Source organism: Platalea leucorodia (genome assembly GCF_965183815.1).
Source record: "Platalea leucorodia genome assembly, chromosome: 3".
Lineage (NCBI taxonomy): Eukaryota > Metazoa > Chordata > Aves > Pelecaniformes > Threskiornithidae > Platalea > Platalea leucorodia.
The window spans coordinates 37931046-37946997 of NC_138825.1; the positions used below are offsets into that span (position 1 = coordinate 37931046).

At 37.0% G+C, this 15952-nt stretch overlaps 1 protein-coding gene across 1 annotated transcript in view; it reads left to right on the forward strand.

Annotated features, from left to right (window-relative positions):
- The window catches only part of STRN (striatin), a gene marked incomplete at its 5' end in the record, with an annotated part of 75130 nt that overhangs the window by 29061 nt on the left and 30117 nt on the right, over positions 1-15952 (forward strand). Inside the window, 2 exons of the mRNA XM_082305743.1 lie at positions 10094-10229; positions 12087-12222. Coding sequence (XP_082161869.1) covers positions 10094-10229; positions 12087-12222 — 272 coding nt within the window. The remainder of the gene's footprint in view (positions 1-10093; positions 10230-12086; positions 12223-15952) is intronic.

Below are 15952 nucleotides of genomic sequence, written 5' to 3' on the forward strand. Positions count from 1 at the left end.
CTGGGTAGATCTGGTATTAGGTTTAACACTTTGTAGTCTACCCTATTCGCTGATGGAGAAAGATTAGTTCCTTCCATTGTGGCTCTGCAAGCTTGTCAGCTGCAAGGCTGGTCAGGCCACGCACTTTGAGAAACTGTTTTCATCTCGCTTGTGATGCTTAAGGTGGCAGGCTGTATTGGAAAGCTTAGGGGAGCATTTTGATACATGATGTGTGAGAAGTCACTCCAGGGTTTTACAGTGGAAGAATTTTCCAGGGATCTTGTTCAACATAGTCACATCGGTCTTCATGGGTGATTTTAAGTTTGTGGATGTCAGCTAAGATCTCCCTCACTGAGAGGAAAAAGTTGGGATTTTACTAAAATTCCATGGTCAGTCTGAGTACAGGACTAGCTTTCAATCCTGTGATTCTTTTGGGTGTTTCAAGTATGCTTTCAGACCGTCTCTTTCAGTTTTCCATGCAGGAGGTATTCTGTGGCTTTCTTCCTGGCAGAGGCTGCCTGTTATTTAACAGCTATTTCATCTTGTGCTACTAGATACTGTAAAATGTTACACCTCACTGTTTCTGTGGCGTGTGGCACTGTTCACCTTCTCCCAACTGCATCATCACTTGCCTCTGAGATTTCAAAGTGCAGCTTTATGGCAGATGGGAATTCAGAAATGAGATGAGATGTTGTTCTCGATTAGCCTATACTTACCTGTTACCTGCCTCATCTATTGTCAGCATTACTTAAACATGTATAGAACGGCTTCTTTTTGAAGAGCATGTGCATTGATAGGTGGCTAAGATTTAAGGCACATGGATCTTGCTCCTGGTCCCAACTGGAATTCTTACTGAGTGTTTGAAAACTTAATTCAATGCTTTTCTACTCAGTTGGCAGAACTGGGAAAAATTTAGGTGGCTCAGCTAAATTCCGGCTCGCAGTCGAGGCAGGGACACTCTTTGAAGCAACCTCACCAGTGCTCGGCTGCTTACTGGGAGGGTGAAAAGATGAGCAGTTCTTTTTAGCAGCCTCTTGTTATTCCTAGCGTGCACTTAAAGCGAGGAGAGGACTGGGGCCACCGCAAGCTTGTACAGTTGGAAGGACCGCAGTGAACAAGTGCCTGCAGTTTGGCAGTGGTACAGGAGGAAAGTTACGGTGAGAGACTGGAAGAACAAGAAACCAACCAAAACCTTAGTGTAATCCCAGGGAAGTTTAAGGACATATGTGTGTTGTTTGCCAGGAACACCAGACATTGGGACAGTTGCAAACTAAAATGCAGATGGAAGATGCTCTGTGGCTGTACAGATATAGCGGCACTCTTTGTAGGAGAAAGCTTTGCTTTTACCACAGAAGCCGTGAACTGCTCAAGCCAATACAGTTTGGCAAATTTTGTGGTTCAAAACATTTAATGAACATTGATGTCAAATGCCTGCTAGCAAGTCTGAGGCTAGTGGTCAACCTGAAGATGTCTTAGTTGCATTTGAAGAGCAGATTGCTGGACAAAATGTAATGCATGGAAATGAATCTGGTCTAACAAGGAGTACCTCTGTTAAAGTGAGAAAACACAGCTCATAGAACATTTGATTTGTTTGATCTTGGAAGAACCACATAACATTGCGGACCCCAGCTGAGACTGCAGATTTTAAGTCTGATTTTTAGAAAAACGTTTACATGGAAGGAAGAATGTGAGAAATGGAGTACGGGGATTGAATAAAGAGAGAACTTGTGGGTGAGAAACAGTGAAGACAAATCAATAGGAGTTTGGAAAGAATGTGGCTGAATGTGGTGAAGATAACATACAACAAGGGGGTCAATGGCACAATGAAAAACAGAAGGAAAATGGATACAATGATGCGTTTCAGGTACAGGAAAACAGAAGGCACATTAGCTTTAAATTTCCTTAAAGATCTCTCCATGTAGCAGTGTAACTTGCAGACAAAACAGATTGGCTAAATTGCCTTCTGTACAACTGAACGCTCGTGATAGATCCCAAAGAAATTAAAGAGATGGTATTTGATGCTTTTATGCTGCCATATGGTTACTTCTTTGGGAGGAGAGAGAAGGGAGCGGAAGGTTTGCTTTGACTATCGTTTATTGGTAATCAACCAATACTTTCTCAGGGAAATGGAAGAGGTGGAGAACAAAACAAATTGGTACTGAGAGAAATTCCAGTAAAAGAACAGAAGAGCTGACGTACTTCTCAACACAGTCTGATTTTTAGCACGGTTTTTGTGTAAGCCCATGAATCTGTGTATAGTGCTTGTTGCTGCTACTCAGCCTCCTTCAGCAATACCTCTGACTGTACTTCTGACAACAGCAGACACCCACGCTTCTCTTCCCCCTCCACCCCCCTTTTTTTTTTTTATTTTTTTCAAAATGCCTTTGATTGTTGCAAGGGTAAGCCCTGGCATTTTTCCTCTGACCCCAGGGATGTATGAAGTGTATACTTCGTAGTGCGTAGGGAGGCTATTCCTCCTCTGCTCAGCTCACTATATCTTTTACGGATTTTTACGACTTGTCTGTTATACCAGTTATATCTTGTTGTCAGTTATACCTACTTCAACAGCTGGGGTTCGGACACTCAGTGCTGTGATATCACCAGTAAGTCGAGCCTTTATATGGGAAAGGCTGGTGAGAATGTTTGGGGTGATTATTCTGAAATTGATGCTGTTTACTTTGATATGTAGAAGTGCACAGTAGTCACTGTAGTAGTGCAGATACTTAAGACGACAATATTTATTTGCAGCAGACAATACTTAAGCAGTAACTTGAATTTTGCTAGGCTCCAGTTATTTTAGAAAATTGCCATCTGGTCCCTCGTACCTCTCAGCTTAATTTTGTATATCTTAGAGGGCTGCAGTTACATCAGTGAACTCGCCCCACCTCTGTTGCTGTCTTCTTTTGGTACAGTGGTGAACAAACTAGTGTTGTCTGAAAGTCTTTTAAAGCCAAATCAGTTTCTCTTCTTACTATTAGGTGAAGTAGCCTCAGTCTTTATGTGTTACTAGCTGCTACATCTGTAGCCAAACTTGTATTCTTACATTGCCTATTTATTTGCTAATGTACAGATCCTCTTGAAAACTTTAGCACTCAAGACATCATGTGGATTTTGAATGCACCCCGCAAGATTTTGATTCCATAAATGAAATGTTAATATGATAACCTGAGATAGATATAGTCCTGTTTCCACTTATTTCATGGAATTTAAAAGGGAATCTGTTTTCAGTTTCTTCAATCAGCTCACTTGCATTACAAAAGATAAGTACCACTTGGCATGATTGGACTCAAAAATAGATACTAAAATAATAACTGTATAATGGTTGAAATTCTTAACACCTGCAGTGAGAGGAATGTGTGCTTTCCCGCAGCAAACTGAAACAGAAATGAAAGCTGCTTGCAAATGTCACTTGTAGCCTTGAAAACGTGAGCATATTTAAGTATCTTCAGTTCACTTGTTACCTCATTTTTTAATAGCTTTATCTTACTCACTGAAACCTAAACAGTCTAATTAGTTTACCTTCTTGAAGGTGTGTATTTGACTACTATTTGATATGAGTGGAAGCAAATATAATAAAAGAATAGAACTGGAAAAGAACGAGGGTATACCAAGCATAAGTATGTATATACACACCTATATATATGGATGTGTGTATATATAAAAACACTATACATAAATTATCTGAGTTCTTGCTAAGGGTTTGATCATTAGAACTATGTTTAAATAGCCAATAGAAACTTTTTAAAGAAAAATCATCCTGAATGATATATTAGTCTCTCTCTGAAACTGATCTACTGCCCTTTTTTTTTTTTTTTTTATTGAACTGCATATGGCTTCCACTGCCTATACTTTACATGATCAAAAAGGCATCAAACCTCAACATTTGAGAGCAAATCCAAAGACCATTTGAAAGATTAGAATTAAACATTTTGAAGACCTTATCTTTCTGATGTACAACAAATCATTCCAACTGACACTTCAGCAAATGAACATCTTTCTATACCAGAAGGCCTTGAATAACTCTTTTGCATCTCTAAATCCTATTAACACTGACCCATGTAATGAAAATGCTGCGTACTGTCTGATGAATGTTGTGTGTTGACTAGCTTATAAAATGGTTTGTTTGGGGAAATATCTCTGAATTTAACAACCTGAGGTAACATCTGCCATGAAAAAGATTTCCAAAATAGTATGCGAGACTAAAATATTGAATTACAAAAAGAAAAAAATCCAAAATCTATTTGCCTCATTCCCTTTAGTGATGTTTTTTTCCACCTTTTTCCTGTTTGTCCCTGCCTCCATCTTGCAGTGACCTAACAGGCGTTTCAAAGATACCTGATTTAGGCCAGACCTGGACACTTTCAGCAGATGCATTAAAGCAGAAAGAAAAATAGATAAATTGGGGTTTTGTGTGAAGAAAGTAGTACGAATAGACCACTCTTTTCATTTCATTGGCACAGATCTATGGCTTAAGGGTTTGCTTCTTGGAAATGTCACATAAGACTCATGGTACAGAAGGAATGGAGAGAAAGAGACAGAGAAGTTGTGCGGTGGGAGAGAGACAACCAAAGAGAGGGGAGGTGAATAGAGAAATAACTTTAAAAAGTTACTTTGGTTCTTCAAACATTGAATTAATTTTTTATTTTTATTCTTTAAAAAGCTTGTTTATCTGACATATTATAGTTATCTGACTAGATTTGTCAAGAGAAGTGGCCTTTCCTTTTTAAATGGCATTCCTTCATGATTCCAATTTACATCCAAACCATTTTGTAAGTGTTGCTTACCAGTTGTAGTATGTGTTGCAGTGGTTCTTGCATTGTGTGGTGTGAATTCATAAGAGGTTTCAAAGGTTGTGACAGACTGTCTGGTCTGCCCCATGTTCCTTGTGTGTAAATTTTGATGACTGTAAGTGTTCCATAGTTTTATAAATTATGAGTTTGATATTTTCTGTGCTGCTTTATGAAAAATTTTGCACAGCATTGAAGATTTAACAAACTATTCTTAAAGACAGTCCTCCTAAAAAAAAAAAGGAATATATTTGAATTCACATGCATTTATTTACTGCGTCCAGTTTGAGAGAACTCAACTAGCCGTATTAAAAAGACTGTGTTAAACCATGAAATAACTAAATTCTATGGGGAATTAATAAAACTTATGACCTTGCAGTAGCACATTTTGATAGTAGGAGGAAACTGAGCCAAAGAAAATGGCTCAAGAAAGAGTATGATAGAATAGCTCTTTGAATGCTGGGCCACAACAGGCTTTTTCCTGTATAGGCCCCAGAAACATTTCTCAGCCTAAGCTGAACTTGTGTTTATTTAACTTTACTGTGGTATTTCTTCCTGCTTCTGAACTTATCAATAAACTCTGGTTTTATTTAAGATAACTTGTGTATGTCTTGGATAAAACAAACAAACACAAAAGCCCTGTACTTTTTCCTTGGGGGGAGTGAGTAGGACCGAGGCAGTTAATGGTTTTGTGGTTGGGCAGTTCATGGAAGAAGTTTATGAGAGTCTCCCTGATCACGACCGCAGACTCCCAAGAGTTATTATCAACAAAGGAGAAGGTAATGATAGAAATATTGAATGTGTTGGTTACAAAGAAAATACATGTCTGTAATGTGGCTTTAGTCTAAGTCAAACTTGACTCTGCAATATGAAATGTTCTGGATAATGTTGGGAGCAGGAGAGGTATCATGAACGTGCTGGTTTAGTTTCCACATAACAACTTCACCTTTCCTATAGGTTACGGTTTCTACTTTTCACTTAGTAAGAAACAGGTTTTATGTAAAGATCCTGAATATTAAATATTGAGACCCAATTCAACACTATACATTTTGTAAAGCTGCTAATATTTCAATGTCAGGGCCACCTGGATTTTTACACAAAATACTTGTCTTGAGCCATGTGACTGCAGGGCAGAAAATGAAGACTTGGCTGTATGGCCCGCTGAGGCCTAGTGAGAGCCACGCTTGCTTTAAATAGTACATGTGGAATATCCAAAAATCATTTTTCTTAGATTTCATGGGAAGAGATTATTATTATTTTTAGTCTTAAAGAGGCCAAGGGGTTAAGACAAATCTGAATAATTGAACAGCCCGTAAAATATAAGTTGAGATGAGATTTTCAGGGCAGTCACAGCTGCAGAAAATTCTGGCAACTTCTCCTGAGGAGAAGAATATTCATGTGATTTCAGGTTTATGTTGCTTTAAGGGAGGTAAGTACTTTGGTTACCAGCCCATTTGTAACAAGGATTTTGTGTTTTAAACAGGAAAAAACGTCTTGTCCTTGGGAATCAGAAGTTCCCTGTGTCAAGAGTAATATTCACAAAATCTGTGTGCTGCCCATCCGTTAGTAGTTTGATGGAAAACCCAGCAGCATTAGTGTAGCTATACTTCGCTTTCTGCCACTACTTACTGTACTTGCTATGCTTGTGACAAGCAGTTAGTCCTGTTGTACTTATTCATGTGCAGACACGAGTAGCAGGTAGTCTCTCTGCCCCAAAGACTTTCCTGTCTAATTGGATAAGGCTACTGGAGAGGAGGATGTAATGCACAGAGTTAACAATATCTGATAGAAAATGTTATATTGGTTTAAATGATTGTGTTGTTTTTTTTTAGGTTTGGTTAGGAAGTGGTAAGTCAATTGGGATGAAACCCTCAAGGAAAGAAGGCAAGGTTAGGTGCTGGGGAGAAAACCACGCAATGCTGCTGTTGCAGGGTACGATTGAGGAAGGAGCAGTGGGAAAGAGATTCAGAACAAGCAGCTGAGGAGCACAGGGTCGAGGAAGTCCTGCCAAAATCTGCTTGCTCTATACTCTCTGCTTTGGCACCTTCTGTAGCTGCTCCTGCTGTCTGGGATTTCTGGCTTCTTCTTCCCCAGCAGTTTTTCTTTAGACAGTATGGCTGGGAAAGTAGGAAAAACCAACCCCTAAGTTCTTGCATTTTGAAAATTATGTTTGAAAATTACATACATTTTGATCCAGGACAGTCCAGTAAAGAGGAATTGTCCTTTTTGAGGCCTTTTTCATTTTTCTTGTCTCCCTTTATTTGCAATAGGTCCTGAACCTTGCCGTAGTCTTGCCTCATTTGTGCCTGTAATACTACAGTTCATGTATCAGTCCCTGCCTTTGGAGCTCTATTCTATTGTTTTCACCCATTAATTTTTTAAAAAGTATTCTAGATTACAAAAGCCCTGGAAACATTGTGGGTTTTTTCTAAAATGGAATGTAAAGTAATTTATTATACTACCCTATCTCTGAATATATTTTTGCCACTTCTGCTTTTTTATGTTGCTTTGTGAATGACCCCATAAGAGAAACAAACTAAACGGATGGAAAATAATGAAACAAGCAAGCTTCAAATTGCCATCGAAGTACTTAACATAAATTAGCTAAGTCTAGACATTTTCATAAGTACATTTTACAGTGTTCCTAAGTGTTCATGCTGACAGTAATATCTAAAATGCATTACATTTATGTGCTGCTAAAGGATGAGAAATAGCTAAATCATTGAGTTACTTTTGATTTGACTGCTAACGTGTATTGGGGTACAATATAGCCAATCAACCTGTCTGTCAGCTTGAAGCTTCTTTTCCCTGTAAGAACCTTTAAATAGTTTAAATATTCTGTCACTTCTGTTTTCTTTTTTTGGTTCTTATGAATTCTTTCTTGGAAGTTGTGCCTTAGCACAAATAATCTTCTGTGGGACTATGCTGACTTTGTACATTTTTGTACTGTGCAGGAGTTTTGAAATACATGATAAACTACTGTGTTTTCCAATGCATGAGATGCCTTTTACCACCCTGTGTAAATGGAGATATACACCTATGTATATATCCTGCCCACTAAAGTATGTAATAATTAATATTATAGTTGAATTCAGACCAGTTACTTAAAAAAGATATAACCTTCTCTTTTGGTGGTCACTTTGAACTTCAGTGTTAATATCAAATGAGTACAAAACCAAATCTAGGTATGAAATACTGCAAATACTTGTACCTGTAGAAGCATATCTGTCTCTTAATAACAAGTTCTGTTGATTAAAATTTTAATATTCTATGTTTGGTACTAGTTCATACATTGCTATTTACTGTAGCATGTCTGATAGTTGCTAGTATACATCAGCAGCCATGATGTTTTTACATGGCAGACTTTTACATGGCAAAATACAGAGGGAAAAAAAAACAGAAATACAGTTGTGGTCGGATGATTTAGTCCACTGAAAGTCGACCAGGACACACAAAATTTGCTGAAAAACAAGAAGTTAGTCAAGTGAAGCACATTACAAGTTTTGTCTTATCAAGATTTGTGTGTTGGAAACGGCAAAATAACAGTACCATAGGATTTCTGTGAAAACGAACATTATTACTAGCAGATTCGTGAGGTATTATAGTCCGCCAAAGTAGTGATTACTCAAGGAAAAAGAAAAAAAATATTACAGTGTGCTTTCAGGTTTGTCATAGAAACAAGAGGGTCAAAATACTGCAGGAAGCAAGACAAATTGGAAGCGTGTTTGAGATTGTTCTTATCTAAGATAAGATATGGGAAAGTGGAAGGAATATTCTCAGTAAAACCAGTGATCATGAAAACATACTGTACATCATGGTATATTATGGTGCTGTGTACATGGCATTTCTAATGGCAAGTGAAATCTTTATTGGTATTTTTGGGCTGTAAAGATGAGTAAATGAAAAAAGGGTGAAATAGCAAATTGTCTTAATGAGCTGCAGGCATATTGGGGCTGTGAAGAAGCCACTCCTGCTAATTGTTGTTGTGTAAGCATAGAACTGCTTGAGCAGAGACTGCGTAAACAAGGAAATGTGCTGCTTATCACGCCTTATTACACACCAGAGCTTTTGCCCTTGGATGTTCCTGTAATAAACTTTTGAAAAGTGTTATGAAGAAACACTGGAATAAGTGGGTAATGGATGGATAATCAGGTGTTGACACTGCAGGGAGTTTAAAAGGTCTTACTATATAGGCTTGTTAGTTGATTGAACGTTTTGAAATGGGTCATAGCAGAAGCAAAATGTAGCATTAGCAAGGCACTTGCTGGTAGTAAGGGTGACTGTACAAGACAATCTAGAGCTTCAATTCTGAAAAGAGAGAGAGAGAGACTTCTATTGTTTCAGTGGTTGTGAAAATCAAGATGACGTGCATTTAGTGATGAATTATGAAAAACAGACTACTGATCAAAGGTAAGAAAACAATAAAGCTTGTCTTTACTGCTGTAAAGTCATATAAAGAATGTACAAGGTTTTACTGGAAGTAATCATTGCAATTCAAACTGAATAATTTTTTTCACCACTTTACCTTTGAGGCATTGATGGAGAAGCGTGTCTTCTGCATAGGAAACACGGTACCTGTTGTTAATTTTAGGATTGCTTTAGTTGTACTTTCATTGGAGTTTTAATAGTGGTTACAGTCCTGCTTCTTGGATTCTTCCTCTTCAGTTGTTGATATGACAACCCTTATGCTTCCTGTTCTGAGGCACTGCCTGAATTTGTGCTGGTGCAGTCGTAATTTTACCTAATCTTCATCCATTTCCTTATTTGTTTAATGTTAACATCTACATAAACATTATTTAGTCATCTATGATCTTTTCCCATTATATTGTTTTATAGTGGCAAATTTACCATGTCTCAAAAGTTAATGAATGACAGATCTAGCATTTGATGTTTCCCAGCAAGGTGAGGAACATCACATAGCAGCAGCAAAGTTTTCCTGTACATGTGGGCGCCCAACTTAGTAGCTGTAACTCATGTCCTTGTTGTTGAGGCTTTCAGTGATGGTATATCAGTATTGATGTTGCTTTTGGGCACATATCAGATGAGCATTTGCTTTAAAATGCTTTCCAAATAAAAAATTGAAGTCTCCGTCCCGGTAATTGCAGCTGGATGAAGAATAATTGTTGGTTCTAATAAGATAGTTTATGGATAATGTTTAGTTTTTTAATCCACAAACATTTTTACCTGTAATAGTCTATTTTTACCTGTAGGCTTATTTTAGTCTCATGTGTTGTTGGACATCATAATACAGAACAAACTGGTAATTGCAAAAGTGACTTTGTTATGATTTCTATTGACTCATGATGGTGGTTGTTGTTGTTGTTTAGGAAACCTGAATTGACTGACTCTGCCTCTCTGCTAGAGACCTTCAAGTTTCTTGAAAATGCAGCTGCAGACTTCAGTGATGAAGAAGATGAAGATGATATTGAAGGAAGAGAGAAAACAATCATTGATACCGCAACAGTGAGTGGAAAAAATAATTGAAAAAGTTACGAAGAACAGAAAAAGTGAGATTAATGAGATGCCTATATGCAAAGTATATGACTGTGTATGTACACGTGCAAATCATTAATGCATCTTTATGATGGTCTGTCCAAGCATGTGTGCATAGAGGAATTATATATGCATTTCTGAGTTTGTGCATATGAGTTAAATTTTGCCATCTTTATTGCTTAAAGTTTGCAGTGACAGATTAAATTCTTTCTGCTATTCCATACTGCCTAGTATTTTTGGTATATATTGGATACAATTTTTAAGGTAGCAGATGTCCTTTTTTTAAAAATTTGCAGCCTAGTTTGAAGGTATTGTTTGTAACGTTGCATGTCAAAAATGCATTGTTTTCTGAATATTTGTATAAATGTATTGATATTTAAAATAACTTGTAGAAATTTATCCTTGTAGGGTGCAGAACTGAAATACCACATTTCTCTTTAAATAGCTTGTGGAAGGAAGAAGAAGTATAACTAGAAAAACTCTAACATGTGGTTAATAAACTTTTTTGTTTGTTTATTCAGTCAAATACCTGAAACTCACTCATGATCTATACTTTGCTATATGATTTGGTCATATGATCACATAAAATAGATACATACAATCAGTACTCAATTTTATGCTCTTTTCAAAATTAATATTTATTCAATGAGTTGTGTTTCCTAACAATTGAAGCAGATTAGAGTTATAATGGATGTGATTGTTTCTATGATCAGTTTTAAGAATGAACACTTAAAACCCCATCGGTTTTAAAGAGTTTTTAAAGACGATCTTTGTAAACTTGTTCCTGTCATCCATGGGCTGTGAACTAATGTCTGAGACTCTTCTGTAAAATCGTCTGTAACACAGTATGTTCAATAAGCCTGCTGAAGGAATGAAGCTTGAAGTTTAGAATTGCTTCAGGTTTTGGAATTGGTTCATTGTATTTAGGGGAAACAGTCATTCATCCTCATGAACTATGGGATGTTGGCTTATGTATTGAAGTCTTCTCAGACTGACCCTTAGCAAGGTTCCAAGTCAAAATATTGTGATGAATGTAATTTTTCTTTATCTGTAGAAGTAAAATTTATGCTACAGATGTCATGTATCATGGCATCAGCTCACCTGTTAGTCAAATAACTGTAAAGCATCTAGTCCATTTTTATTATTGAGGGAAAAGTAAATTTATTGCAGAAAGCATACAATGAGGTCCTTCATTAAAACATGTATTTTTTTCTTTTACCGAAATGTGGTATTTTTTTTTTAACCAAATTTGCTTTTGAATTTGAAAGGGAAATGCAGTTTAAACATGAAAGTACCATGTTTAAGTAACAGTAATATCTGAGGAAGTATTCAGGATGGAATGGTTTTTACCAAATCGAAGCAAATTAGCTCCTGTCAGTTGTGGGTTTTTTTTTTTTTCTAGACTTGTCTGTTGGTCTACATGTAGAGAATGGTTTCAGAGGTGACAGTTAAAAAGGCTGTTTTCAGAGAAGCAGAGTGAGTTTGGTTTTGCTAAAGTCATTTCTACAGCATTCTGGGTTTTTTTTTTTTGGTGGGTTTTGTGTGTTTTTTTTAATCTGTATTAAGAGAGAGTTTGTACTTTTCTGGTAGTAGTGGTCTAGGTTAGTGTAAATTCATTATCAAGTGATCTACAGCCAAATTTTATTTTGACTTAGAAATTTGAACAAAGTCTGTATGCTTATTCCAGATTTGCTTGTTAATGTATAGTTTTCTGCTTCTTCAACTTCCTGTTAGGATTTTGGATAGAAGACAAGATAGTACTGCCCAGTATAAAGATGTGCATGTAACTTAATTCAGCTTTTTTCTCTCTCCTTCCTGACCTTTCAGATTGTAAGGAAAAGAGTGCTATCTGACAGCAGTGAAGACAGAGATACAGAAGAAGCTTTGAAAGAGTTTGACTTTTTGGTTACCTCAGATGAAGGTGATGGGGAATCGAGAAGTTCAGGAGATGGAACAGACTGGGGTAAGGAAATTTAATGGATTGTACCAGGAGGAAAAAAATCGTGTTAAGAATATATTGTGAGTGAGTGATTGGCTGATTGAGATCTCTGTCATGATCACAGCACCTTTTGAGTATTTTACAGTAAATAACTGGCAGACTGAAGTCCTCTTGACATAATAGTCTCATTTGTCTGTATACTGCTTTAATATAAGGATTCATCAAGGTTTATGCTTCTGGTCATCTTTTTCCTTTTCTTTAATAATAAGGCAGATAGAATTTGAATTTTATGAGTGGAATTTCAGTGTGTTTTTTCCAGTGACCCATGCTAATGAAGGGCTCTGATAAAGCTTATTTTACAACTATGACATGAAAGTTATTTTGTCGTCTTTGCTTTCTCCCACTTTGATACAGAGAGTAATGTGAGTCATAAAGACTGAATTAGTTGTACTATTGTTGTGTGTTAGCAATTTGGGCAATATGAACTATTCAGTTGCTAAAATTTTCTGTTATAATTTATCAGAAGAATATATCTTTAAGCCCCCTAGTCACAGAGGGACACTTCAGAGACTGTTCTCTGTCCTTTGAGGTTCATGTCCTGCAACCCAGAACGCCAGCATCCGCTTTACCTTGACATAATTATTCCACATAAACCCACTGCATAGGGAAAGAAAGAAGGAAGAGAACTGCTTAAATATCTTGATGGGGAGTTGTTTCCTCCTTAAGCTGCTCTGGAGGGTCTTAAGCATAAGTGGACACAGAGGGAGCTATGGAAGATGAATGGGAAATAATCAAGCTTTATAATGGAACTAAAACCTTGACAGACAAATAAGCCATGGTAGCTGTGGCTCTCACACGAGCTAACAGCTCCAAGATGCTGTATTTCACTGAAGTCATGTCCAGCTCCTGGTTGGACTCCACATTATTGTTCAGTGTAGTGTAGTCTCTCTGCTTAAGAGGATGTGTCTCAATATCGTTAGATACAGTGGTCAGTATTTTGTTCATCAAACAAATTTAGGAATGTTACTCTTTTTTATGAAAAATATTTGTATTAGGTTGTTCTGATACTTCTCTTTAGTATTAAAATTTTATCCATTTATGCTCAGTAAGTGTAGCAGTTGCTTGTGTCACCGAAAAGTTAGTATGGCAACAGGAGCTTTTTTGTTCTCAGATTCACACTTCTGGTTTATTTTTACTTTCATTGATGACAGCTGAGTACAAATGAGCAGAAGTCTAACATTAAAAATAAATTGTCATGGAAAGTAGTAGTTTCATTTCTAGAAATATTAAGGGTTTTTTTGAGCTATAGACATTCACATTTTTTGATTACTTGTTTCACAGCCTGTCTCTCATGGTAATTGTATATAAGAATAAGCTTCTTCAAGGAACTGCCATTATGAATCACTTATGTTAATTTGATTTGAGTGAAACTCTTAAATGTAGCATAGAAGAGTGATGTTGTGTAGCGAGGATAAAAGCAAACAGAGGAAGTCCTTGCTTCATTTTGGATACCAAGTGTTACTGATCACTGACAGGAATCTGTTGAACCCATTTGGCTTGAAAGGTCCTCAGAAGAGTTCAGATAATTTTTAAACTATAAAGCACTTGCACAGTAGTTGTTCATGATCCACTTGTGAAGTTGAACAGAACCTGTGGGGCATTCAGGAAGCATCCTGTGGCAGTCTGTAGAAAATTAATGTATTCTTTTCCAGGCAACAATAAAATCTAATATAAATCCATTAAAACTTTCTGTTGGAGGAGAGCAAAAAATCTTGTCTAGCCAGGGAGGAAAAGCATAATTAAAACTTCTGACCTGGTCCCAGAAAGAATACATACGTGTTTCTCTCAAGCATTATTTTCTCATACCTTTTTTGAGTTCTTCATGCAATTTTTGATCATTAGTGGTACTTAATTGGGCATATGTATTAAGAGGACATAACTTAGCCCACAGACCATCTTTTTTAGAGTCTCTCTTCAGCTTATTAATACCTCTGTATTTTCATAGCTGCTGCAAAAAGACTAATGCCTCAAGACTGGGTCTTGAATTAATCTGTCACTCATGAGTATAGGATCGTGACTGAAGGGTTCAAAGGAATGAGAGATAATCTATGTTCAGCCTCCTGCTCACGTCCTTTTGCAGCAGGTTACTCTGGTCTTCTTCTGGTCAAGTTTTGAATATCTTCCAAGAAAGGAGTTCCCATAAACTCTCAAGGGCAGTATGCTGGTATTTGACTGTCCTCATGGTAAAAAGTATTTTGTCCTTCTGTGATGCAAGTCCAAGCAGAGTCTGTCTCTGTCTTCTCTACGCCTGCCTATTAGGTAGTTGTAGGCAGCACGAAGATGCCTCTTTTGCCATTGCTGAACACTGACAGTAGTCTCAGCCCTTCCTTGTAGCTCATCTGCTCCAGCTGCCTTAACCATCTTAGTGGCTCCCCTGGACTTTTGCTATACTACATCAATACTAGGTACTTAGCACTATACTTACAAGTTTTCCTAGTATAAGAAATACTATACTGGATGCAGTACTCAAGGTGTGGTCTCACAAATGCCAAACAGAGGGGAATAATCACTTCCCTCACCCTTATGGCTATGTTCTTGTTAATACAGCCCAGGATACAATTGATAGCCTTTGCTGCAAGAGTATGCTGCTGACTCGTGTTCAATTTGATGTTCATGGAGGATCCCCAGGTCTTTTTCAGCATAGTTAATTTCTAACAAGTCGGTCCCCGTAATAACCCATGTCTGGTTTTGTATCTTCTGTCCAATCAGTGACTCCTTCAGATTGTGATTGACAGTGTTGTGCTTCCTCTACAGACATTTAATACCCTTTCTGCATACTGGTCTGAGGATAAGTTTATTATTGTTCATATTTTAGAAGGTCTAGAATAGTTTATTGATGTAGAAAGCAAACTTGGTCTGAAAGGAATTAATTTTTAAATAATAAGGTTGAGGTTTACAAGAGGAAAACAAAGCGAAAAGGTAATGCATTTTAAAAAATTTTGTAGCTGTAATGGTCATGAAAATAAATATATATGAGGAAAAGCTGTATTACCTCCCTCCTCTCGCAAGTTATTTTTCTAAGCCGCCTCAGAACAGTCTTTCCATATATGGAAAAAAATGACTTGGAGATTTGAACTCGCGTAACACCTTTTGTTCAAAATCTCCAAATACCGTACAATTGGAAGAATACTTCTTCTCTGTATCATGTCACAGGGGAAGCAATTTTAGAGGGATGTTTCAAAAGAAAAAAAAGAAGTGAGGATTTTTTTTTTTCTTCATTGGGCGTGTTTAAATGTTTTGTGTATTTTTTCAAAGACTAATAGCTCGGGCCTTCCCCTTTTGTGAAATTTCATGGCTTTAGTGCTTTAACATTTTATTCAAACCTTGGTGACATGTATATTATGTTCCAAAATGATTTAACTGTGCTGCTGCTTTGTGTAAATGACAGCATAGCACAAAGACGATGAAATGAAAGTTAGAAATTCAGTGACACAACATCTGAGTTGTAAAGTTATGTTGACCAGTAACATAGCTGCTGCTTCTAGATATAATAATTCTTTTCCTGGAGGAAAGAAAAAGCTGAAAAATACGTCCTGATTTATTATAAAGTAAATGTGGCTTGCATTTATGAACAGCTATGTGCTTGGTTATAGAAATTAGGCATGTGAAATTTCATCTCAATTTTTTGCTAAGAAAATTCTGAGCAAATAGAAGTGTAATGTGAGTAGCAGTTTTACAGCTTTCACAAGCTTGG